The sequence below is a fragment of the Tinamus guttatus genome, unplaced genomic scaffold (assembly GCF_059628265.1).
Source record: "Tinamus guttatus ecotype Peru unplaced genomic scaffold, ASM5962826v1 Tinamus_guttatus_pri_ptg000150l, whole genome shotgun sequence".
In the NCBI taxonomy this organism is placed as follows: domain Eukaryota; kingdom Metazoa; phylum Chordata; class Aves; order Tinamiformes; family Tinamidae; genus Tinamus; species Tinamus guttatus.
The window spans coordinates 11,818,887-11,845,699 of NW_028288684.1; the positions used below are offsets into that span (position 1 = coordinate 11,818,887).

Here is a 26,813-nt window from a genome sequence, read left to right on the forward strand (position 1 = left end):
TCAGGACAACTGGGAAGAACTACTGCCTAGGTCTCATAGTTCTGCATCAAAGAGTACAAAGAAGTCAGTGAAGATAAGGAATTACTACCACAGAGCCAATTTTTCCTGCCTAAGATTGCACATAACAGAAATGGGAAATGCCCACCATACCCATCATTTCATGCACTATTGCAGATTTAGGGTGAGGATTCTGCTTCCATCCACTAGATAAAACTGGTGAAGGAAGTACGTTTCCGTTGGCTCTGGATAAAGTCGTTAACTTTCACAGTGAAGCCAAGTTTTCAAAGAGTATTCTTGGGGGCAAAATTACTTGTTTAGCTCTGTCTTCGTATAAACTTCATCCAAATATTTACTTAAGAAAAAGATTGAAAAGACAAAGTATTATCAGCAGTTCTTATTATGCAAATGGAGAGTAGGCTTGATTAAATAATGTTAGGAGTAACAGCTCTTAAAAAAGAAAAGTATTTCTTACTGTTCAAGTTTGAGAGCTTGATTATAAGGATCTCTGTTGCTTGGATTAGTATAGATATAATCACTTTTCTGTCAGGAGATGTATATATTACTCTTTTTCCTACATTATGTTTATGAAATCATTTTCTGACGCATAGTTTTGTTCAAGTTTGAGGACTGCTTGAGTGGGGTTGCATGAGCAGGGTATTGGATGATCTCCTACTTCAGCTATTCTGCAATTCTGCGACTGTTTACTGCAGTAAATATATAAACCATTGCTTCAACAGTACTGCTTTTCTTTCTTTTTTTCCTTATATAGACCAGTGAATTTCCATATTTATTTTTTCATGTATCTATCTATGTAAATGAAAGTTTTAAATGGAATTTCTTCATCCAAGACTTGAAGCTTCTGATATGCTACAATATAAAGCAGTCAGAAATGGAAGTTAAAAAAGTAATTAAAGATAAAATGACGTTCATATCAAGACCCTATTCACTCCAGATGAGATTTACAGAATGGAACAAGTGTAGTTACTCGAACAAAAGACAGAAAAACAGAACAGACTTTTGATCATAAAGTGAGCAGAATCAAGTTCATATTGTTGTGTCATAACAAGCAAGAGACATACAGACCCACACTATTCTCAGGTATAGAAAATCTGCTCGATTAAATGAAAGTAATATAAAAATATATAGGAAATTGCTACTTGGAAATTGATGTCACTTAAAAAGAAAATGTCTTCCACTGCAGGCTATGAGAACTGCTTTAAAACAATGTTTCAAAAGGGTGCACAAAGTCTTATATCCCAGTGTTGAAGACTTAAGTGGTAGCAGTACCTTAACTTTAAATATTATACAAGTGGAGGAGAGGGATTCTGACAAAAAGAGACCAAGGTCCTGTAACAGGGACCTGAACATTTCTGACACAAGAATGTTTCAGAGATGTTCTCCAGTCTGAGAAGGTCTTTGAGATGTTCTGGAAGTTTGGTCCATATTTTTTATGGAGAGATATTGGTGCTTCACAAATCTGTTTCCAGGGTATAATTCCATTCAAGGCAATGCTGATGCTCAAGTTTGTTACACTGACAGCAGAAGTTGGACAGCTGGACACTTTCACACTATTTTAAGAAATGTACAGCTGGATATACAGTATTTGTGCAAGCAGTGCTGTACAAGTCTACTTATTTAGACTGTTCTTGGAATGATTATGTCACTGTCAATTTTATGTTGCCCGTGATGGTTTTGCTTTTTTTGATTACAACAATGCTACAGTACACTTACTGTGAGACAACTGACCCATGGTTATTGTATGTCATCTTCATTTTGCATTGCTGGGGAGAAAGTCTGTTCTGAAAGTCAATTGAGCACTAGCATATGGAGTTGGTAAGCAATATATGCTCTTATGTTGTCCTTTATCCCTCTGCAAGTAGGTTTGTTTCTACTTCCTTTAATCCCATACATTCAAGCATTTGTGTCCAAAGTATTTGCCTGATTCTCTGTTCATTTAACATATTGACTTCAGCGGGAATAGGACTGTTTTTTATCTTCACAAAATAAAGTCTTATCAATCAGCCTCGGCTGTGGGGATCTTCTGAGACAAAATTGCTCTTTTTTTTTTTTTTTTTTTTGATAAAGAGAGAGCAGTGGATGTCACAGAATCACTGAGTGGTTGAAGTTTGAAGGGACCTGTAGAAATCATCTAGTCCTACTCCCCTGATCAAGCATCTACCATGTCATCTACCTCGACTTAACAAGTCTTTTGACATCTCCCATGGCATCCTTGTATGCAAGTTGGGAAGTTACAATATAGATGGGTGAACTACTAGGTGGAAGAAAAACTATCTGGATGTCTGGTCTTTTGTCAAGTAGTTAAAATACATTGTACTCTGCCTGAAGACCTGTAACAAGGGACTACCACAGGAGTCTTGGGATCTGTCCTGTTTCATCAGTGACCTGGGAGAGAACCCTCTCCTTGAGTTTGCAGATGACATCAGACTGGGAGGAAGCAGGTAGTATGTTTAAGGCCTAGACAAGCTGGAGGAAGGAGTTGACAAGCATCTTTTGAAACTCAACAAAAACAAGCGTAAAATGCTGCACATCATAGAGCAAATGAACTCGTTACAATAGGAGTTCTTACTACAGGCTGGGGACTGGCTGCCTGGGGAGCAGCTCTTTGGAAAAGTCTTGAGGATCCCAGTGGGCAGTGAGCTGAACACAGGCGAGCAGCATGTCCTGGCAGCAAGGAAGGCCAACAGCATCCTTAGAGGTATGCAAGGCCCACCTGGATAAAGCAGTGTTGATCTCTTTTTGTGCAGACCTTTGGATTACAGATCTCCTGAGATGCCTTTCATACTAAATTATTCTATGCATGTATGATTGGTCCATTTATGTATTCACCCTGAGTGCTAGTTGATTAGAATTCTGGATCTTAACGAAGTAAGTATTTTCTGGCAGATTTTGTAACCTATTTTACATAAAACAAAACACTTCCTTGCAGTTTAATGCCACAGCACTAACCTGTGAACTTAAAATAATTTCATATACGGGGGATAAGTTTTACAGCTTTTGAAGCTGAGGGAACAATAATGATTTTTGGTGAACAGAACATTTTTGGTTTGTTTGTTTTGTAATAGCCATGGTAACAAAAATTAAAAGGTGGAAGACAAGACTGTCCTCTAATTCTAAACATACAAATCCCTTTGTTATGCTAGCTTTTGGATAGTCTTGGATGTTGATTTCCTGCTGTATCCTAGGAAATTACTGATTCATTTACTTTCGTTACTTGACGTGGGACTCTTTCAGTCCATCAAAAGCACAGTCTTTTTTGGAAGGGGAGTGTGAAGGCTCTCATGGCTCCTTCTAAGCAGTAAACAGTTGATAAAGCCAGTGGAGAGGAGTAGTGCATCAGGTAATGTTTTGATATACATAGGAATAAATCTTAATTCCACTAGTTTCATTGGTAAAACTTCTACTCGTTTTAGTACTGTCTGACTTTCCCCCTATGGGATCATCATGTCTGGTCTTATCTTCCAATTGTGAAAGTTATGAATTTGTTTGAAAAAGGAGAAAATGATAGAAAAATAACTGTTGGTTTAATAACATTACTATATAACAGAACAAAACAAACCACAACAAAACAGTAAATTATTAACATTTGTTACCTGCACCTAGGTACTACCTGGAAATCTGATGTGATATGCTAAAAGGATTCAGAACAATGAATTCAGTGCTCCCTTTAGAGAACTTCAAGTCTAAGGATAAGTACCAGGCTAAACACATATATACAGGTAAAGAAAGTAGAAACAATATAGTGGTCATTCAAGATGAATGGCAAAAAGTAGTGAGAAAAAGGATGGGAACTAGTTCCTTCTACATATGTCAGAAATCATTTGATATATAAAATGAAGGTGCATGGGGCCACTTAGCCTGTTCAAAACCCTACCTTCAGATATGGTTGAAAGCATGAGAACAGGTAGAGGAGAAGACAAGAAATGTGATGATGCTGACACAGTGGTTGAGAGGGATTGCTATTAAAAAATACACTATAGGGCAGGAATATTCAGAGCCCCTGAAGGTGATCTGGGAGGTCTGAACCATAATGTAGTAATTCTATCAAAATAAACAAGTAATAATCTGATGCAGCTGTATATAATGTTTCTTAAATAGAATCTGTATCAAAATAGACTTTTCTTAAATAGAATTTGCTTCAGTTTATATACTAATACAAATGTCTTCATACTAGTAAATGTCTTTATAACTGACCTTATATTACATCAGATGCCTCTACCTTGTCCTGCTATGCTGCTATGTAGCCAGTTAATATTTTTATTATCTAAGAAGCAATGTTTTACAAAGCAGGTAATTCTGCAGTCGGTGTGAAAATAACAGAATGCCAGTTTATTAAAACTATTGGCATTTATCATCATATATTTGCACCTACCTTTCCCCATTCTGAACTTTCTGGCATATGCCTTGTGCTTACAAAGCATGCAGATACAGAAAATGAGTCTAATACTTACCATCTTTCATTATATAGTACAAGATCATACATTATAAAGAGTCCTCATTAAGTTATCATCATACTTCAGAATACCTGTTACTGAGTTCAAATGTTTCCTCTTCAGTCTGTAATCTGCCTGTGTAGGAATCAGAAATTAAAAATATAAATATAACGTGCTGTTGCCTAGCAGCTATGGTGAACCCTGGGCAGTCTTGTACCAGATACACCTGCCTGGAAATAGCTCTGAAATGTAGAGACAAGTTCTTACAAAGGTGGCCTCTGAATCTTTTGGATATAAAACCTCACTTGTGTTCAAAATATCTCGTTCTATTGCTTTTGTCTTTTGAACCAAACAGATCTTTTGTCTGCAGGATCCCCTCTCAACCTCTAAGTATTGTAAGATTGTATTGTAAGATTGAAAGCACTGGAACAGTGCTGGTAAAACTTCCAGTAAGAGAGGTAGAAAGTGGAGAGCGAATAGGGGATCTCAGACTGGTCTATGTTAAACATGTGGCCAGGAAGGAACAGAAGAATAACATTTCCTGTTTCTTTAGAAAAATGGCAATATGGCCATCGGTTAAATCCATCTCCATTATTCTGAATTCAACAAAATTATCCTATTTCCCATACTCAGGAAGCAAAAACAATCTGAATTAGGAGTCTCTTCTTCAGCACAGAAGAAAGATGAAATACTTTTTAATTATTTGTTTCAGCCATGAATTATGATGTTTATCTGATATTAATATATACCTACATTCATCCTGTTTCCCTAATAGTATTACAACATAATGCCCTGGGATCTCCAGGCAGTTATCAAAAACAGGCAAATGTAATTGTTGCTATTTATCAAATAACTTTATTTAAAAGTGAACTCTCCTTTGCCTCTGCCTTTCACCTCTGGCCTTTCTCCGTATATATATCCCTTAAGGAGGAGGTGCTTCTGACATTGGGTATTGGCTCCAGATGTTTCCCACTGTCACATACAGGGCATTACATCCAGCACCTGAACTCAAAGATGAACAGTCTGGATATGTCCCACGGCTGTATCTGATGAGGAGAGAGAGCAATCAGAGGTGCTTTGCAGACATGGAGGCAGGTGAGATTACCTCGTATTCCTCTGCCTGAAGTTAGCATTTAGAATTGACTAATATCCTCAGCATTTGAATAGGCTTTTAACATTGAATGCTATATGGAAGAAGCTCTCTTTTTACATCATTATGAAGTATATACATGACTTTTTAATATGGCTTTTAAATTAAAGCTCTGTGCATTTCTACGAATGCCGTATAACTTTTTTTGCTATTATTTTTGACAAATTCTATTTAATACAGGCAATTATATCATAGAGAAACAAATGGTGTTGTCCTCCAAGACCAATTAACCTTTCAGGTTAGTTTAAATTTTATTTCTGATCATCCTGAAAAACTGTTTATTGCTATATTGATCAATTCACCATATGTGCTGTCCTGAGACATAGTGTAGCACACACAACTTAGTTATATGCAAAAGGGAATACACCTTATACATGGACACAAAATAATATTGCCACTGTACTTAATGTATCGACAGTAAAATAAAAGTAGATAGTAAAATTACAACAGTTATTGCTATTAGCTTGTTGTAATGATACTAACTCTCATGGTCTAAATTAATCCAATTAGTAAAGAAAAGCCACATTTATGATACAGTTAAAAATGTTGCACACAGCACCTAGAACTCTTTTTTTCTGACATTATGCACACTCTTCCTCTGTCCCTCTTGCTCCTAAGAATGATGATTCCAGTCTTCCTTAAGAAGAATAGCAAGATGAGGAGGTATATATTGAGTTGTCAGAAAACAAATTTCTTCACTTGGAGGAGATTGCTTGGAGTGGGGTATTCTTCTTGGTCCCGGGTTCCCTCTGGATAGTTTTTATATGTTTTTTAATAGTCTGCTTGCATGCTCTTTCTTCACTAGTTTTTATTTGTTTTTCTGTTATTTTTAATAGCTGCTTGATATTTTTGATATTTTGCTTCATCTGCCCCCATGAGGTTGCGTTCACTTGGTGACCAGTCACAGTCAAGCGTTACTTGCAGTTAGAGTCTTGAGGCCTCTGCTGTCAGCCTGTGCCCACCCTCTTCTACACTCCTCTAGGATCATAGGTAGTTCACTCTAACTTGTTTTAGATGCCTAGCTATGAATTAACAATAGGTAGAGTAGCACACAGTTCTGCATAGCTAAACTAAAGCTGAAACATTTTGCCAGACACTAGACAGCTACTATCACAGTCGCTAAAATATGCTACATACAAGATAAATCCAGGCAAATCCTGGGACCGACATGGCTTGATCAATACAAAGCTTGTGGCCTTTTACTAATGGTGACAAAACCCTATTCACTGAGCCTAATTTTATAATGTCCAAAACAGAAAGCAGGCCAAGTAACTACTCAAGTGCTTTATTATAAAACTGCCAGAATTATTTTACTTAAGTGGATAAGAAATTAAGGTATTCAAGGTCAGTGGTAGGCATTCACCATCTGAATTGCATACTATGATATACAGTGTATTGCATTAGAAAAACGGTCCTGGTCTTGTCATAACCTTAGTGCAAATGAGTTCTGAGAAGGAAAAACACCAATATATGAATTTCTATAATTTCAAAAATAATGTAAAATGTAAAATTAAGTAGAACCAGATATTTAGTTTTTCATCTTTTCATTCTCCTGGTTTTTCTGTCGTATTTAGAAACTGTAGAAGAAAACCAAAGCTATTAAAATTTGGGACTAGGCAGACTGATTTTTGGCTTTACAACAGAAAAGTCATGTCCTTATGCATTGTGTTTCATCAACTGTATTCCTTGTAAATAATAAAATAATTTGTCCCCCGAATTCACATGAAAACAAATGTATTTTATCAAATCACATACCCAAATAGCTGTGACCAAGAATTTTTGCCCAAGAAGAAGGGGTAAACCATCCTGCAGTAAAGTCATTTGGGAAGCCATTAATTAACTGTTTGTAGTTATACCAAATGGTAGGTAGATATGATGCAATGTAACTACAGTTTAATACATTTCCCTACACAAATCTCCCATCTTTGAGATTTATAACAGAAAGAATATTTGCTTCTGTTTGTATCTATCCTTGTGAAAGAGAATATTTATGGGAGATTGACTTGGGTCCTTTGCTTTCCTTGGAGTATACTATATTTAGCAAAGCAGTGCAAATTCTTCTTAGTGTATTCTATTTCTTTGCAAAATACTGCTAATTTTTGGTCCATACAAAATCATTTCCCTAAAAGAAGTTTACATTGATGTTCAGTTCTGAGTGGGAGTGCTTTTTAACTCTGATTAAACAAACTGCCAAATCCTATAATATCATGACTTTTTTAGGGTGCATGGAGATTCTTACACTGAGGTAAAATGTGTATATACATTAATGTATTACCTGACTATAACATTCCTGCTAGATAGTTTGTTGAAGCATAAGATGCTATAATTAGTATAATTAGGGTGCTAGGCTCTTGTACTGGAGCAGAGTACCCGACTGCAACCAGATGGTGCTTGATTTGCTGGGAAGTGGCAAGCGGTGCTGGCTGGAAGCAGCATTCCTGGGACACGGAGGTAGGGAAGAGGTTTGGGGGATTCCTAGGTACTGCATGGACAGTGTGGGATCTGAATCCTTCATGGTTGTGCTCAAAGGGTTGGAACATGCTGAAACCTGGAGAGTTACATCCTCATCGCTGCTGTTTCTCAAAGCAGCTAGAATTAAATTAATGCATGTGGCAATCTGTTACACTTTTTGCTGTGGAAGCACATGTCTAGGGGCAGTTCATCTTTTATATTTCCACAGGAGTTGCTCCTTCCTAATTCCAAAAGAGTTGGTACTCTGACTGCAATCTAAGCTGCAGTCTAAGGGTATAACTCTCTTCTTCCCTTTGTGCAGATCTATCAGCTTTTGAACATATGATGTTCAGGAGGGAATGAAGCACCTTAGCATGCTTTCCATAGAGAAATTGTGAAATATTTGCAAGGAGGTTTCCTTGAAGCCATCCTTCCTGCGGAGCCTGAAGGCAAGCAGAAATACCTTTTTTGTGTGTGCCTGTTAATTGATCTTTGCAGGATCCAGTGATAAGAACAAAGGTCTGACATCTCTGACACACAGAGAGATGAGGTGAAATTGCTTCTCGATGGGAACAGAGAAAGAGCAAAATGTGAAGGAAAGCATACACTCAGCATCTAAGACCTTGCAAGAAATAATTTCAGAGTAAGAAACATTTGTTAGTTAATTTTCAGGATATAGGAAGTCAATGATGAGGATGTGACTCTTTCTTGACAAAATAGTTTGAAATACAGTAAAATCTATTTCACTGCTTTCACTGATGCTAAAAACCAAGAATTACAAGATTTTAAAATTTCAGGACCCGCTATATATCAAGCCAGCTTTCCTTGATACAGACACCAACTGATTTTCAAATGCTTCTTGTTTCCAAAAGAAAATAAACATTCTGTTTCCATACTGACATGACATTTTTTAATGAAGGGAATAAAAATGAAAAAATAAAAGGGGTAATTCTCAAAAAATGGTTTCTTTTTTCTTTTCTTTCTTTTTTTTTTTAAAAAAAAGATTAAGAATTTAAACAATTTTCAGATTAAGAGCAGAATCTGTCAAGGTTAATCAACTACAAATCAGTGTATAAGGAATTATTTCTCCCCTAAAACATGAATAAAGAAGACAAGCTGAGGGCAGACCAGGTTTGAGGCAATTTATAGGGGTGCTTGAGCACCCTGAACTTTACAAAGTAAGCACTGGATAGTAAACTGTGTATCAAACTATTGAGTAGCACCCAGAATTTTCACCCTGCGAATATCCTAACATAAGAAATGTCCTTTGCACACTGCTGATTGATTGAGGGAAATGAACAGAAATAATTTAGGAGAGACAACTGAGATGAATGCATTGGTATACTTTCTGAGTAATTTTTATATGCATGTTCCTGAATTGCTCAGCTTGTGTGTCATCATCTCAAACTCTAAGATTATGGAACACTGGGGGTTTAGAAATGCTTTATGTAGAATTTAGGCTACTGTATAATATCCCGAAGGTGCAAGAATGGACTCTGCTATCAGACTTTCAGGACAGGCAGTCTGACTTGGTCACAACAAAATACTCTGGGAATATCAGTGATGCCAAAGATGACTGGTGACAACCAGTTAGTCCTTGTACAATGTCTGGTAATTTTTCCACTACTGTGACTTGTGATAACCCCCACATCTCTTAATTAGGTGTGGTATTTGAATTAGCCTCTCACTCTCAGAAATTGTTTTCTTGGGCTGGGAATGAGATCATGTTTCAGAAATTGCCTCTGGTATCTAATAACTTTGTGTAGACATTAAAGAAGGAGCTATCTGATTACCCTCAGTACTTAGCAGTTAAGAAATCTCTCTGCAGGAATCTTCCCTTCTATATTTAGGCCATTCATGATTTCAGAAAGAAGGCAGCAGATGCTGGTGATGCCCCTGCAGCCTTTGCTAAGTTTTCTGCCTTTCTCTTCAATGGTACAGAGAGGCTTAAAATATAATTCTGTCAAGCAGGTGCACAGCTAAAATAGATCCTCAGGGAAGGCAAGGTCAAGTCACATGAGCCAATTTTCCCATTTCTCTGGCTCAAGGGAAGACCCAACTCCAGAACGCACAGTTCTGGAGACTTTCGTAGGTGGCTGTGTCCAGTTCCAAATGTTTTATCTTGTTTCATGAACCAGTACAATTCCTCTTGTCTTTATATCCAATAAAGCAGGGCAGAGCTGATTTATACCCAGATGTTCCATTGGTCTGTTCACATCTCAGGACATTCAAGAAAAATAATACCAAAGGCACGAGATTTCATACAAATGTGGTCACTCGATTGCATATACTGTGGCCTGAGGCTAGAGCCTCTTTGACCTAGTAATTCACAAAATAGGTGAAAAATAATATCTTGCCTTTTATCCTATGAAGTAAATAGGTATAAAGTGATAGTATCAACTAAACTTAGTACCAGCCCTGAACTGAGTTAGGTGCATGTATATGTATATATATATATATATTTAGGTTTAGGTTTCAGACTTGAGTAACTGTCAGTACCGTGAGATAATGTTGGGTTCTGAGAAAGAAACCACTGATTTCTACTAAGGTTAAGGACTCTGCAGTGAATAGTCAGCACCTGGGGAAGAATGACTGCAGAGAAAACTTGCAGATTTGCTCAAAATGTTGTAGGAGTCCAAGTGTTGCTTGCAGAAATCTAGGTTAGGAAGCAGAGAAGAGTTACTTATGTGTATGAAACCTTTAAAACACAGCATACTTACTGCCAGCACCACAAAGATGAAAGGAGAGAAGCTTCTCTGCAGAGGTCTCTGTAAACTTTCATGTGATTTAAAGAATATTACAGTATTTTGATCATAAAATTGATAACCTGGAAAATAGATCATGACACTCAAACCACAGGCCAAACAAAGACTACTACAGAAGTTAAAAGGCAAAAGCGTCTTTGGATTTATAACTGACTGATTATTTAAAAGCTGGGAAGAAAATGCTTTCACATTTCAATGAAGTTTTGGGAGCCCACATTGGCTGCCTCAGCCAAAACCCAGGAAAAAATTGCATTAAAGGAAATGCTATTACATGTGCTGGGCAACCTGAAAAAATCACCTGGGAAATGAGATTAATTAACTCATTTATTTACTTACCAAAAATTGGATTTAGAGACATTAAGTAAACAACCTATTACAAAACCCACTGAGAAGTTAACAAGGTTCTTCCATTGATGTTTCTGAGCTTCCAATAAGATTGAGAGAATTAATAAATATCTTGGGAGGGGAGAAGCTGCATACTACTTTCTTATATCCAACCGTGCTCAGCATTTACCATGACTTCAAAACAGTTCCTTTCAACTGTTCAAGGGACTGAACATGCCTGGCTTAATTAACTGGAAACAAAAGGAAATGTGTAGTTATTTTCTTTGTTTTACAACTCTAACTTGTTCCAGGGAATGTAATAGGGGAAGAGGCCTTGAACTATCAGACACAGACAGACAGACACTTCTCTGCTATGGATGGCACGAAGCAGTCAGTGACATAGGTCTGTGACCTCATGTCACTTATTTGGGCCAGACTGGAGGAAAGAGGGTATGGCTGCATGGCCTCTCTGATCCTGCTTCTCTTTTGGACCCCAGCTGCCTCAAGGTTAAACTCATAGGTACTTTTGGTGGAGAGCTCCAGGTTTGATTCTGTTTCTTGCTGAAGCTGGATTTTCTTTGGGCAACCTCATTATAATTAATTGACCTATTTTATGAAATGTGATGTACTACATATGACAAGCGGGCAAACTGACCACCCTTCTACATGTGAGAGCTTCCCAAACCTTGTCACCATTGTTATTGCTTTTCAGCAGAAGATTGGGAGATAGCCTTCAATTTGAAATGGTCACTTCTGCACAACTGGCAGGAGTGCAGAGTTTTAAATGAGCCAAATGATACATTATGGATAACAATCATTATGATTTTGATTCCTTTTCTGACTACATTACTTCCTAAAACCTGGCAGTAGTTTTCAGTGAAATATTTATTTGGGCCAGCTCCTCAGCTGATCTCAGTCAACAGAGCTCCTGGAAGAAAATGATGCCAAGATGATTTGTATCAGCTGGGGAAGGCTGGTTTAAGAAATTTTAAGTGTTACATACTTGTAACTTGTTTCCCTTGGGGGCTTCATAGGACTACTCTCTTCCAAGTATGTCTGGGCTGTACTTTACAATCTTTCATATCCATTTTCTTTCTTTCTTTTTTTTTTTCCCTAGGCTCTTGAAAAAGGAAGAAAACTTTATTTTTATCCCTCGTTCCCGTGAAGAGCTTCCAGAAAACTTTCCAAAGGAAATTCCTGGGATCTGTTACTTCCTTGAGGTCAGAAGTGGTCAGAAGCAGCCAAAACCCTCCATCACATCGTCCAGAGTGAGAAAGGTTTCTTACAACATTGGCACCATGTTCCTCCGGGAGACTAGCCTATGAGGCCTGCTGCAGATCAAAGACTCATCAAAAAAGCACAAGCCCAGACCTGGGTCATGACAGGGGAGCTGAAGGTCCTTTCTATTTCACTGCCCTGTTCTGAGCAAGCAGTAAGAGTTCCATGTAATGTCAGGCAATAATCACTTTATAGGGTGGGTGACTGCTGCCAATAAGCAAAGTGGAGAGAGGGAAAAAATGTAACTATACAAAGTACTTCCACTTTCAGAGGAATTTTGCTCATAAATTTCAGTCTGACCCCTTTATAACAACAACAACAACAACAAAAAAAGCAACCCTCGACATCGAGGTTGGTTTTGTTTTGTTCAGAAATGGTGATCGTTCTCTGTAGATTTGCACCAGCTAAGCAGAATTGAGAGTCAGTTCTGATTATGCATTCCTACATTTAATGTGTTCTTCAGTAACTTAATGATGTTTTTTAACTTTATGAACAAACATTTCATACATATACTGTAGAGTTGCTGTAACCTGCCTGGCAGGAGGAATTATAATTCAGTACAAATATTGTAGGGATTTTACCTATTTTTATACATATTTCACTTTCTGGATAATTACATTCCACATACTGTAAGCTGAGTAAGCTTAGATAGCTTTTCAGAAAGCTCCTGTATATTTCATATATTCTACCTATCAAAGCTTATTGTTATACAAGTGGAAAGAAGTCATTTTTCTGACTTTTTTTGGCACCAACAATATCAATATTTTACAGAAGAAAACATTTTGCTTAATCTCTTTAGCTGATGTTTGTGCTAAAGCTTTAGGTGAGCATTATCTTGCTTATATAAAGTAATGTTCAGTATTCGTCCTCCAGTGTTTCCAGTCTTTCCAGGACAATGAAAACAAAGGATAAAGGATCAATGTATTGACAGGAGAGAGGAAGAAAAATCATTTCCATTGGGACTTGCCTCACACCAAATTGCCAGCCAATTTGATTTTTGGTAGAAGTCCTGTACCTGGACTTTTATGGGGGAGAGATTAAAAAAAAGAAAAAACATGATGCGAAGAGTTCGTCAGAGAGAGTCTGAAGCTGATATTGGAAACTCTCTGGATACTGCTTTTCCCCAGTTTTTAATGGAACTTATGCTCTTACATCACTTAGAATGTTTTTGAAAATCCTGTCTGTTACTGATGATGCTCATCTGGAAGTTTCCTCTGTTGCTGGACTGGCTGAAAGGCCCTCTGTGTTATCAGATGTAGACCAGAAACTTCTGAAAAGAGGGGAGCAGAGAAAAGGGATTTAATGAAAATGACAATTCAAGTTTTAGATGAGCCCATGTCCATAAAAATAAAAGGCTAATTCTTTGCTGGTTGAAATTCATATAATTTTCTTGTCCTCGGTTCCCATTGAAACAAGGTCTGGATCTAGATTTGCCTGCTGATCCTCCATGAGGCACATTTTTAGGCAGTGTTTATGTCTTGGGTTTTTCTTTTAAAAAATAATGCTGGTCAATTTTCCCCTGGGAGTCCTATTTCAGCAAGCCAGTATTGTTCTGCTCTTGCATTAAGTGGCTTATTAGTTAAAATTCAGAAGCAGCATGGTTTTTAAATGGGCCTGATCAAAGTTCACTGAAATCAAAGATCTCAACAGCACTAGGAGGCATGAGAAGTCCAGTATTGTTATAATCCACATTAGAGGTGAGAAAACAGAGGTCTCCTTATGGATTTAGTAGTCATAACTTGAGGCACCTTTTAAAGCTAAGTAAATAATATTCACCATGTGTTCAAATTATCCATTGCATCTTTTGTGGAGGAAAAGACAGTGTTGTAGTTCTTCCTTCTGACAGTATTCCATGTGGGAATGAGCAAGCACAGCACTCCTGAGAGGGTTTCAGGCTTCCTTTCCATGAAGCTTGACTGTATGTGAGAGGACCACCTTGAATCCACAGACTTAAGAGTGTAGAGTAAGTTATGCAGCTTTTCTTGTTTAAAAAGAGTAGCTGTGTAGGACTTAGCCCAGAATATTACTTAAATGGGATCTTCTTTGCCTTCTAGAGGAAAACTAATCCTAAAGATTCTTCTCATGGATATCAGAGCATCCTGAAGACTGGAAGATTTCACCTTCTGTCCTCTTTGATAAAGGCTTTTACAGCTCTATTGTCCAGCAGAAAAAAAGACTTGGTGAAGACTCTGAGCCTGAGGTAGCAGAATTTCCATCCAAATGACAGATCTGAGATTTTTTCTGCACAGCAGGACAAGTTTTAGCCATTAGTTCGCAGATGCACAGGATGTAGTATGCGTGTTTTTTTTTCCTAGGGAACACTAGTGACATATGCAAGAATCATAAATGGAGCAAAGCCAAATTTCCTGGAGAACAACTTATTCTAAAAGGCATTAATATTTTGAGATTTCCTTTGATCTTCACTGGCAATATCCTTATTGTGCAATAGGTGTTGGTGTCAGATTACTGATCTCTCTGGCCAAACCCTATTTTACCTCACACCACCCCTAGTCCTCCCTTAAGAGAACATGAAGGTTCAGACCAAAGCTTGTAGCTCAATATCCTGTCTCTCACAGTTGCCAAAAACAAAACATCTAGCTTAATTCTCTGACTGATCCTGGTAGATCCAGGGAAACATTTTTACGAGAAATGAAGGAACAGTCAATCTAATTCCTACTAGCAAATGCCATCCAGAAATTAGGAGAAGCACTTCCTCTTGCCTGCTCTCAAGTGGCTAATTTATGCAGTGAATTATAATCACAGAGATCAATACAAAAACTAAAAATTGGTGTTAGCATCACCATGGAGACAATGACAGTGTTTGCAAATAAATCAGCTAGCTCCCTGAATTAGACTGGATTAACTGTATAAGAATACACAGGCTTTGCTTTTTTTAAGCTTCTGTAAAGGTAACATGCCCAAAACTTCAGCACTGATGCTAAGTATTGTGTTATTTGCTTCTGTGTTGTGACAAGTGAAGTTAATAAAAAGCTATGTGTTCTCTAGGGATGTTTTTTTCTAGTTCAGCATGAGAGAAAGTGTGAAACAAATTCTCAGTCCTATTTACCTTCATAGCTGTGTCTGCTGTCTATAATATTAGGTTACAAATATATTTTGTTGGAAACCTTTATGAAGTGAAATGAAATTTATTAGCAAGATTGATGCTGTGAAGTCAGTTAGATGCTAGTCAGACAACCTTTCTCCGATAATGCTTCCTTGTGGGGAAAGAGGAAACTTTCACATTTCTCTGGCATTGTTTTCATAAATAAAAAAAGTATCTCCCAGTTCTCAAACCTTTTTTTTTTTTTTCTCCTTGAGAAGGAAAGGAAAGTAAGAAAGTGGTGCTGAAACGAGTGCAGAAAGTTTGTAGTGTACTTCTGATTGATCCATAAAGGCAGTAGCCTGTTCCTGTGATTTAAAACCTACACACCTGTTTATTTCCTTAGCTGTAAGCAGCAACATCTCCTTGCTTGAGGTTCTATGAGGGCCAAATTCACCCTCTGTAAAGGTGCAGAGTGACCATATCATCTGTACAGGATGAGGAGAAGAGGATGCAAGGAACCCAGCTAGGGTTCATCACTTCTTTTGCCACAGACTTGTCCTCTGTGGCCACTCTCTACCCAAGGTCAAAGGGGCTGGAAACCATGGAATTACCACCCAGCAGGCAACTTCTCCTGCAAATGTCTTGAAGCGTAAGTAGCCAAAGACAACAGCAGAGCAGAGAGCTCCCTAGAGCAGTTCTTAAGGATTTGTGTAAGATTTCTCCTTCTGCTTGAAGCTTCCTGTCACACAGGCTCTTCTGTAACACAGTGCAGAGAGATCAGACACTCAAAAGAAAATGGTGATGGAAGTGATAGAGAGATGGAGTAAATTATATTCTTGCATCACTGTGGTAATCACTGTGTCATGCAAAGACAGATTGCATGGGAGAGTTGCTGCTGAGACAGGATCTGAAAGCTTGGTTGTCTTTGCAGAGTCCCACAGGATTTTGCTTTTGTTTAATTCTAGAGAACCATTAACTGTGGTTGTGGTTTTGGCTTCACTGTTCATTCCCACATCCAGTTTCAGATCTGAGTTTGTCCGAAGAGGCATTTTGGAGCCTCCAAACTTGCTTCTTCAAACAGAAAGCCAAAGCTTTTAAAACACAGGAAATTTTGTATGGGAATTGCCTTTTCTGAGGAAGAGATCCTTTTAGTTGATTTGTTAGCAAGTCATATGCTGCGTGCATGTGCTGTTTCACAGTGCAGTCTCTCCCTATGCTCTTGATGTTACCTACTAGGTCCGGTAGTTATCTGAAGTATAACCTTTTCTGTGTTTTCCATTAACATACTTTTTTTTTTCTCCTGTATAAAGCAAACAGTACAGTGTTGTTGTGGTATGTTGCATACCTTTATCATGGCACTGCACTTAGTCTGCTAACCATTTTGAAATTATATGTTTGTTGTTCTGAACAGATCCTTTTCCCAGCATATTTTAAAAATGAAATGGAAAAACTATATGTGTTGAATTACAAATGAGTATGAAATCTGTATCAGTTGTTGGGGCAAGTATAATTTCTGGACTGTTTTCAGATTCTTCATCTTCCACAAGCTGTCATGCTTGCTTACTTAATGCAACACATCCTGCCAGCAACAGAATGGCAAATTCTTGCATTTTCTGGGTTCTTTCCTCTTCCAGTCCCAGGACTGCACCTCTGCTGAGCTCTCAGAGCTCACTGAGGAGAACTAATTCCTTGTCTTAATGCAATCTCAGAGCTTCTGGTTTTGTTTTTGTGTTCCGTTGGCCTTTTGCAAAATTATATATTTGTAGTATATGTATAAATTTTGGAAATAGAAATTGCTCAAACTAGCAGCAAAAGCATAAGAAAGCTTGCCAAACTTAGAAGTGGCTCCCTTCAGACAAGGGAATACATTATTCTCAGCACTTTAGTGAGGTCGAGGACATCAGTGATGATGGAGCCTGTGGATGAGTTAGAGATGCTGACTGTGCAGGAGACTTAACAGGCAGGTTCTGATCTGCCTCTCAGGTCTCTGCGCTTGCTACTGTTTGTACTTCCATCACCCTGCATACTATTTCCTGCTCTAGGTCCTGTTTCTGCTGCTCAAAAGACTTCACTTCCCTTGCTCTTGCAGCCTGTATGTGACATGCATAATGAGGAATTCCAATTATTGCTCTAATTAGCATCTTTTGTTAATGCAGCTGCTTATATCTAAAACATAGATGAGTTTAAAGGTCTGATTTTATTCTTTGCAGTAAAGACAGTGCTGCTACGGTAACATGGCAGGCACTCACATCTTCAGAGGGAGGACTGCAGTGCAAGTTCTTGTTGGCAGATTTGGGTTGAGAAGCCAGTGGACTCTGTCTAATTTTAACGTCCATAAGCACTAAATTTAGCCACGTAGCTAAAAGATTCTCCTTAAGTATTTTATTAATTGTGATGCATGAGCAGCTTTACAGTAACAATCTGTAAACCATTTAACCTCGTGTATATAACTGATCTTTTGTGGTTTGGCTATCATGCAAGAAAGCAGCAGAGAAATCAGCAGTTCAGTCACAGACAACAAACCATTCACCTCTTCAGAGTTGACTTGCTTAGAAGCTACTTCTAAACCTGCAGTTTAGAGAGATTAACCTCTAGTTAAATGTGGTCCAGGTAGTATCACTGTGTCACTAGAGCAATAAAACGCCATCTGAAGAAATAGCATGAGGGGTCTCAGTCAGCTTCCCTGGAGCATGGGTAAAGTTACAGACGACAATGCGGTGAGTGATGCAAAGTGGCAACTCTGTTGGAAGCCTGGGCAGAGACATTGGAGGAGGCAGGTGTTAAACTAGCCATGTACTCTAGGGATTTCAGTTTCCAAAGATGGAGTAAGGCCATCTGGATGGAGTGTCTGTTGCTTCTGTGCCCATGGCTGGCATGGAGGGAGCTGATGGGAGGCTTCTGCTGCCAGTGTTCATTCCTGCCTCCAGCTCTGACTCTCTTCTGCTCCAGAAGCTCTTGTCCATGTAACAGAGGCAGCTACTGCATGTCATGATATCCATGAGTCATCCACTCACAGCCACTGTCTGGCACCCTAACTTAGACAGCTAGTAAATTGTTTTAGCTGCAATCCATCCTTTGCAGAGTTAAGAGCATGAAGTGAGGCAGCTAAAGTGCAGATATACCCCACTCTGCTGCTCCTGCTGTACCTGTATGTCTGTGACCTGCAGCAGATGGTGTAAGCAGGGTGACTAAGCCTTCAGTTGACTTTATTTGAGTCCATGGGAAAAAAAAAAAAAAAAAAAAGCTGTTTAAGGATAGGTTCACACAATCCACTCCCACGTTTCCTACATAGTTTCTAAATGTCTAGAGTTTCTAACTATAAATGTCACTTATGCCACCAAGCTCTAGTGTTCCAAAAGTCAGTTTTCCTCTAAAAAGTATTTCCAGGTGCTTGTCAGTTCTGTTCAAGACGCAACATAAGAATATCTAAATCCCTGATAGTTAGGTTTCTCAGTGACCGCAGACAGCTAACTTAGACTAGACATGTATTTTTTTAAATGTCATAGGCAAGATCAGTCCTACCAAACTGAACCCTTTCCAGTCCAAATGCTATGTCTGAAACATTATAGTATGGACTGCTTTTCAGATTTTTGCATTGCCTGGAATAGATTGAATCAAACTAAGTGACAGGTGGATACATAAACATACCCCAGGGTAAATAAAAATTTACTTTGGTAGTCACAGTGACTGAGAAGAGCAGGAGCTGCTACAGTCCTGGAAATCTCTTCCTTTTGATGTCTGGACTCTGTAGTATGGTATCAGCGCTGCTCATGACAGCTTCTGAACATCTTTAGGACTGTGATTTAGCAAAGCTTTGAGCTCCTAACCCAATTAAGCAAAACTTTTATGCTACCTTCACCTGAGCTATCTGCCAGAACACCTAAATAAAACCTTGTTAGTTATCCTGTAGTCATGATGGTATAAAACTATAGATTCTAAAGGGCAGAGAGATAGTCACCAAGTTATTGTTAATATAATTTTTGATTTCGTAGGCTCAGGGTTAACTTTCCAACAGCAGAAGGTCTTGCATTCAACTACCTGTTCTCTAGAGAAGCATTTCCTAGCAATACTGCTTAATGACTACTCCTGAAGCAATAAGCTAAGCCAGGCTATTGTGTTATGTGTAGCTGCCTGTACAACACCTCTCACCTTGTCTGAGCAGATTCTACCAGAATGTTAAATGACACAATAATACTCTGTCATGTACTGTTTGCCCTGTCATCTTCTTCCCCAGGGGAGAAGAGCATGTGGTAGAATCGTTTGATATTGCAAGGTGCTGTCTGTTAGCTTGTAAAAATATGTATTGTCACTTATTTTAAGTAGGGGAAGGCAAAATCAGAACTATGGAATAGGATTAGAAAAGACTCTTGTAAATAGAGTGTTTAAGACACTCTCTGAACACTGAATAGGACTTTTCTGCTGTGCTAGAAACTTGTAAAGTATAGGAAAATAGGAATGATACATATCATCAGTAAGCCATGTATATGTAATGGATCACTTCTCCTTTATAAAAAACAATAAATTGATGTTAAGATTGATTAATATCCAGAGATTAGGAGAGCTAATTAATCTGTTTTAGCATTGTTTATTATAAGCACTGCTTGAGAGACCAGGTCATAGAATCATAGAATCACAGAATGCTTAAGGTTGGAAGGCATCTCTAGAGATCATCTAGCCCAATCCACCTGCACATGCAGGATCACCTAGAGCACGTGGCACAGGGTGGCATCCAGGCGGGTTTGGAAGATCTCCAGAGAAGGAGACTCCACAACCTCTCTGGGCAGCCTGTTCCAGGGCTCTGTCACCCTCACTGTTAAAAAAAAAAAAAAAAAAAAATCCTTAAGTTCATGTGGAACTTTTGGTGCTTCAGTTTGTGGCCATTACCTCTAGTTCTGTCAGTGGCCACCACGGAGAAAAGCCTGGCCCCATCCTCCTCACTCTCTCCCTTGAGTTATTTATATACACTGATCATGGAAAAGAGAAAAGAAGTAAGGACATGTATATTTATTTTTAAAGTTTATGTGCCATTTCTGATTGAAGTCATTCTGGAACTGTACACTTAAAGGATGTTGACCTAATGCAGGTTATTTGCATTTGTTTAGATGAAGGAAGTTAAATTTCCAAAGTTACATAAGTGGCACACTCCACAATTTCTTGTGTTTAAACACAGCCTCTTTCTGGAGGTTAAGCTGGTTTGCTAAAGAATCCTGAGGTTCTGAGTGCCCAAATAAGTTTTGGAAATGTGGATTATAAATTTACGTTAGTTTTATTCCTTTGAAGTATTGTTTTAATGATATATGAAAACAAATGCTAAATCTCTGACCAGCAGCAAAGGTGAATTTTCCTAGTGCCCATGCTGGAGAATGGAATGTGGAGCTGTTTATAATCTATGCAGTTTTTTGCGGTCATGCTCCCAGGTGTGCTGGGATGTGCCACCTTTATAATGTTCGGGGGGCTCCTAATGGGGAAAGTGCTGCTCAGCCAGATCCATCCTGTTAGGCTCGTCTGCAGAAGGTGTGTTTGGGGTAAGCAGGTTCTGAAACATACTAGTGATTTCATCTCACACTCTGGGGCCAACTGGTTCTTCCCAGCATTTAAGAGTGCCAGCATTTTCTTCTGAAAACTTTTCACAGGTCCGACAGTGTATGGGTAAGAAAAGGAGAAAGCATCTAAAGAAAGTGAGGAGAGTATGTGTGTATGAGAGAGAGCTGCTGTGAGTAGACGTGCTGCTGATCCTCAGTTTTATTTCAAACCTTGATGACCCAGAAAATACACTGGGTGTGATGCAGAGTGAAAGAAAGTGCTGTACATAATGCCCTGAATGCTCATGGCATCATAATGAGTTTGAGTCCTTATCCTTAGAGTTTTAGTGGAACTGCAGGAGAAGTGCGCTATTTTAGGAGGAGAGAAAGTTGTTTTGTATTCTAAATAAAGAGTTCATTCTCTAGCTGCACAGAAAAGTTGTAAGGAAAAAGGGAAGTTTAATATTCTAAAGAAAGAAGCAAAGGAAGAATGCCCATTTTTTCTACTATTTGACTTTTCTAGAGTCTGTAGAGTTTGTAGTGTTTGTTTGTAGAATTTGTAGTCTCTAGAGTTTGTAGTGAATACAAAATCTTTTTTGTTGGTAGGAGACTTTACAGATGAGGTGCTTTGGCAGCTTGTAGAAATTTGTAGGCTATGGTAAGAATACCTTTTAAAAGTGTGTAGAGATATGGTACTTTAACTTTAGCACTTAACAAAGAGTAAAGCTTTTCTTCTTTGTAAGCAAATATAGCCTAGGAAGAGTTTGGAAAGTAAGAACGTGTTTGGAAGAGTGTTATATCATAACAAAAAGAAACCTAGTCTGCAATATAATCTAGTGTTCTTGCCATTTCTTCAAGAAACAGTCCTGTTCTCCAAAGAACTTGTAGCCAGCAGGCATTTATATTTCCTTTTGAAGATAGCAGTATTTCCCCAAGCACTTTTTGCAAAAATGCCAATCAGATCATATTGGTTAAGACCTAGATTTAACTCCATTGGTCTAAAGCGTGCTAGTGATATGCTGCATCTCAATGTCAGGCCTTAAAATGCAGTTCCTCACATGTGATAGTGCTGTGCCTTTTGCTGAAGTCTAAATAGAGCCCAGTCTAAAGGAGTTGCCACCCCAGGGATTTAAGGATCTTGGCCTGGCTCTGATCCTCAAGCGAACAGGCTTTGGTTGCTGCGCTGCTCTACGAATCACATACTTCTCCGTTCTGTTTGCTGTTGTCTTTCTGGCCCTTAAGCATCTGTGGAGATTTCCGCTGCAGTCCTGGGTAAGGAGGCCGTGGGAAAATGCGTCTTGTGAAGAAGCGATAGCCTGCAGTCCTCCACGCTGCAAACTGTCCTTCTCTCCAGGGAAATGGAAATACAAATAGTATTGTCCCAAAGAGCTGAGAAAACTTGCAGATTTTCCATGTACAATAAACAGTTTGTGTAATTGTCAGGAAAGCAAAGCAAAGAGGCAGAGCTGTGCAGGAGGGGCAGCCCTCTCACACACACGGCTGTGGTAATGAAATCCAAGCCCTGCGGAAATGCGGGCCCGTGAGTCCCACTCGCTGTAAAGGTCAGCCAGTTTCTCAGATGGGCTCGTAGCTCCAAGACAACGCAATGCTAGTCATTTCTTCCAACAAATTGCAGTTGTCAGAGGAACTGGATTAGTAGCTCATGGAGCTAAAAATAGACACTCTACAGGCTTGGCAGAAAAGCCTGGATTCAGTAACAGTGATGAAGGTAAATCAAAATGTCATAACATCTGGGGAAAAAGCAATAAAAAAAGCTCAACACAAAACAAACTACTTCTGAAATTGCACTAAAAATAACCTGAATATCAACTGAGGGGCACTGTTTATTACTGATTATGTTTTATTCACCTAACAGATCCCGTTTGCAGTTGCTGCTTTATCAGCTGAAACAATTTAGCCACAAACATCTCAAAATGGTTTACCTCAAGTGAGGCAGGGAAAGACATTATGTTAAAACCAGTTAAAACCTGAAAAGAAAAGCAGCTGTTTGGCTTAACAATCTGGAGTTCCATCTTTCAAAAAGAGGCTTAATTTATGGTCAAACTTATTAAACTGAAAATAAAAACTCCCAAAGCTGAGCTGTAATAAGACAATTATGATGGAAACAACTTTTCAAACTTCAGCATACCTTTACTAAAGAATAGATAAATATTTTTGATTACATCATCTGTTTACGTTTTAAATATCTCTTTTATGCCAGAATTATTTCTTCTTTTTCTTTTTCTTCTTCCGTTATGTATTCTCTGTAGCAGAGCAGTTCCCCTGTACTGTGCATGATCCTGAAGATGTAGCAGTCGACTGCAGGTAGGGAACCTCGGTGAAGCTCAAGGTAACTGTTTTGCAAAGTGCAGGTGCAGCACCTCTCAAGTGAAGACAGGGCTGGCAGTATCTCCATGCCATTTGTACTATGGCTTAGGGCTTTTTTCTCCTACATTCAGAAGCAAAAGGTCTGCATGGTTCAGGAATAATCTTCACGACTCTCTTTAAAAATTCTTTCTGTTGTGCATGTCGTTTTTTTGCTCACCGCACCTTTTATAATATCTCTACATTTCAAATCTGAAGCACTGAAAACTGTAGGGTATAAATAATAACTTAAATCAGTTAAATAAAAATGTTTGTCAAGTATTAATGCTGAGTGTCTTTTAGATATCTTATAAATTACAATCCTTTGTGCAAGTTCTGTTCTGGCAGAAGCCTTCGGTCATCATTCACTTTAAAGGATTCTGAGAGGCTAGGAATCATCTTAAATTTGGGATTTTTTTAGCATTAATGCCTTTTGTCTGGCATTCAGCAGTGTGCCAGCATTACCCCAGCATTAAGGTTTGTTTGTGAAACAGAAATGACAGGACAAGTAGGACCTTACTTTGGTTGGATGTGTGATCATCATCAGCCCGATAGCTGAGACGACTCTTCTATGGAGTGTATTAATCGCCACCGAGTTAGGGCCCAGAGATCAGTAACACAGCTAGGAGTTTTTCAGAGGAGCACTGTGAGAGAGATGATGCTGTTTTTACTGAATGCAGTGGGCTCCACTGCTAAGACTGACCTTATGTCCTGTTTTGAGTTGATTTTAACCTCTCTCAGCTTGCTAAAATTCAGCAGTTACTCTTTTCAGTGTTTCACCTTGTGTTGAGGAGACTGTGTGTAGTGTGATTGTTCAGTGTGCTGGTGCGTCACACACATGTCAGACCAGTGTCTTGGAGTGGAGAGGCCAGGAAGTGCTTCCCAACCACAAATAATCTTCTGTTCACTTTGCCAATTTGCTCAGCCTCTCCATCCACCTTCAAAGAAGGAACTGAATGCTACTAAATTTCTCTTTGTGGTTTGTGTTTTGTTCAGTGGGGTAACCCTGTGACTATGAGAGACTTTGCAGAACAAGCCACTGTTATTGGCAAGAACTTCACAGCCTGAGCCCATTAAGTCATAGTTCAGTCTCTTCCCAAAACCTTTGAGAATTAATTGTACTTTGCATGCAATAGCTCATCAAGAAAAACTGATAATAATTTGCTAGCTGTCTGCAATTATGATCCTGGCTCTCCCATCTAATGGAAAAATCATGAAGGTCAAGCTTGAGCTTTGGCTGGAGCGATCTCATTCTTCCGCTCCCTTCCAGGAGTCTGAAGCAAGGCTGAACTTGGTGATTTAATTGGTGATTTGTTCAGATTGATCTTAATTTCCCCTGCAGGTAAATCTAGAGGGTGATTAATCTTTCATGCCTTAGTTGCATCTTTCAGGTTTTCCCTTTGATTAAAGTGTTGCCCAAGTAAAACCTGAGGAGTAGTCTCTGTCTCATGTGCTTGCAAACAGCTCCAGTAAAAAGGACAAATATATGCAGAGCTAAATTGTAGATATGAAAATTTCAGAATATTGAAGGAAGAGGGCTATTTGCCTGGCTCTGCGTTCTTACATATGGATGGCCTGTGTGTTGCTCAGAGCAGAACTGTTCCGTGCAGCACAATTTTACTCAGCTTTCTGAACCTTGGAAACTGCTGCTTGTCTGATTTTCAACTTCTCTGTTTTGCAAGTTGGATAAAAATATTTTAATATGAAGATAGTCCCCCCACTTCTATCAGCTCAAGGTCTCCACACCCCTGTGGGAATAGGCCAAGCTCTCCTGAGTGTAAGCACATTTTGTGCACTTCTGTATTGTTATGTTAGTGTCCTGAAAGGTTTTGAAAAGACTCAGACTGGAACTGCCCAACATTCTGCATTAGGTAACAAGATAAAAACGTTGCACTATTAACAGAGGACACGTAGCATTAAAGCAGTTTTGGATGACATTAAGTAATTCTGAAGCTCCATGAGAATTTAGAGCACTGTGATGTTTATGGCTGAAGCAGTTTGTTTACAATTTCTTACACAGATGAGGATAACCTAATTAATGACAGTTAATTGTTTCCTTTTCAGTAATAAGCATCGAATAAGGTAGTGTCTCTAGGCATTTCTGTCAACTTAATGGCCAGGAGATTAATTTTAGTACCATGTGAATCAGGATATTATTTTAAAACAGGAGGCTTCATCCTACTGGGAAGGGATGTGGCAGTATAGACTGAGCTTGCATTTGGACAGAAAAGCTCAGTAGTTCATTTAAACGAAGATCTTCACACAACAAAACCAACAGAGTGCTAGCAAGATCAAGTCTGGGTACTTTTCCAGCTATTTGGCAAAATACTATTTGCCACGAGAGACAGGGTTGATAGAAATTCTCTCTCTCATGCTGCTTTTCAGTTTCTTTATTGAATTTTATTTGGCAGTCTTAGTTGTCTGAAAGTTACAGTAGGTATCTCTTGTTGTAAACTACTATTTCAGTTCTGATAGCTTCCCCAGACCGATGGAATTTATCACTAACCAAAGACTTATGTACTTGAAAACAAAACAGTGAAGTTTGGTTCTGTCATTTATGCCTTTGGCTGAGAGCAGTTGAAGTGCATAACAAATGTATGAAACAAACCTGTGTTGTGTCACTGAGCAAGGATGATCCGAGGCCGCAGCATCAGTACAACATAGCATAATTCAGTATTAATCCCTCTACGGGACATGAGTCTATGTAATAAATTGATGTGCCATGTGTGTAGGCCATGAGAAAATTGTGTGTGCAGTGAACTACATATGGTCTTAAAAGCTTTAACATTTGTACTGCTCTTCCTATACTAGAATGTATATCTTGATAGCTGTGACCTGATGAGCTTCTGACAAAATGTGCTTGAAAGTTTATTCTTCTTGTTTTACAACTGCCATTTGTGAGTTACTGTTTACACAGGCCTCCATGCAGCATGGGGTCTTTCTACATGTGTCCCAGGGAAAGGCAAAAGCAGATGCTGTCTGTGAATCTTGCAGACTGCAGAGATCAGGGAATGTCTATCCTGAATCACTTCCTGACAAGCTGATTTTCTCAAGCAAATGCAAGTAGTGCCAATAACCTGGGCCTTCTTTAGAAAAAATGTAATATTTGTTCAAGCCCTTCTCTTCAGTTCCACTTATATTTCTTAATTTTCCCTTTCCACCTCATTTCAAGCCAGCTTTGGTGATATGATTCTTGCAGAGTGAGGACAAGCAGTTTGCCTTTTATACTGTTCCTTTTTCCAAAGCCTTATTTGTTTGAGTAAGGCCTCAAACAAGAAGAACAAACTTTACAAACTCCTGCAGGTATGTTGTTAATAGAGAATATAAGGATGAAGCTGTCTAAGAACACCCCAAATGATCTTTTAATAACGTGCCTGCACTTCCTTGTGGCTTCCCATCTTGCTGTCATAGTGTGACCTGCTATAATGTAGTTTGTTATAAAGACGTCCTTTCAGTTTGTCCTAA

The 26,813-nt window shown here is 38.7% G+C and overlaps 1 protein-coding gene and 1 long non-coding RNA gene across 2 annotated transcripts in view; one reads left to right on the plus strand and one right to left on the minus strand.

Annotated features, from left to right (window-relative positions):
- Window positions 1–13,448, plus strand: part of GUCY1A2 (guanylate cyclase 1 soluble subunit alpha 2) — a 140,041-nt gene extending 126,593 nt beyond the window's left edge. The window contains exon 8 of the mRNA XM_088522336.1: window positions 12,259–13,448. Within this exon, the coding sequence (XP_088378462.1) occupies window positions 12,259–12,466 (208 nt within the window). The 3' untranslated portion in view covers window positions 12,467–13,448. The remainder of the gene's footprint in view (window positions 1–12,258) is intronic.
- LOC148595149 (uncharacterized) overlaps window positions 1–26,813 on the minus strand; it is a 91,221-nt gene that overhangs the window by 13,505 nt on the left and 50,903 nt on the right. The gene's annotated exons all lie outside the window — the stretch shown is intronic.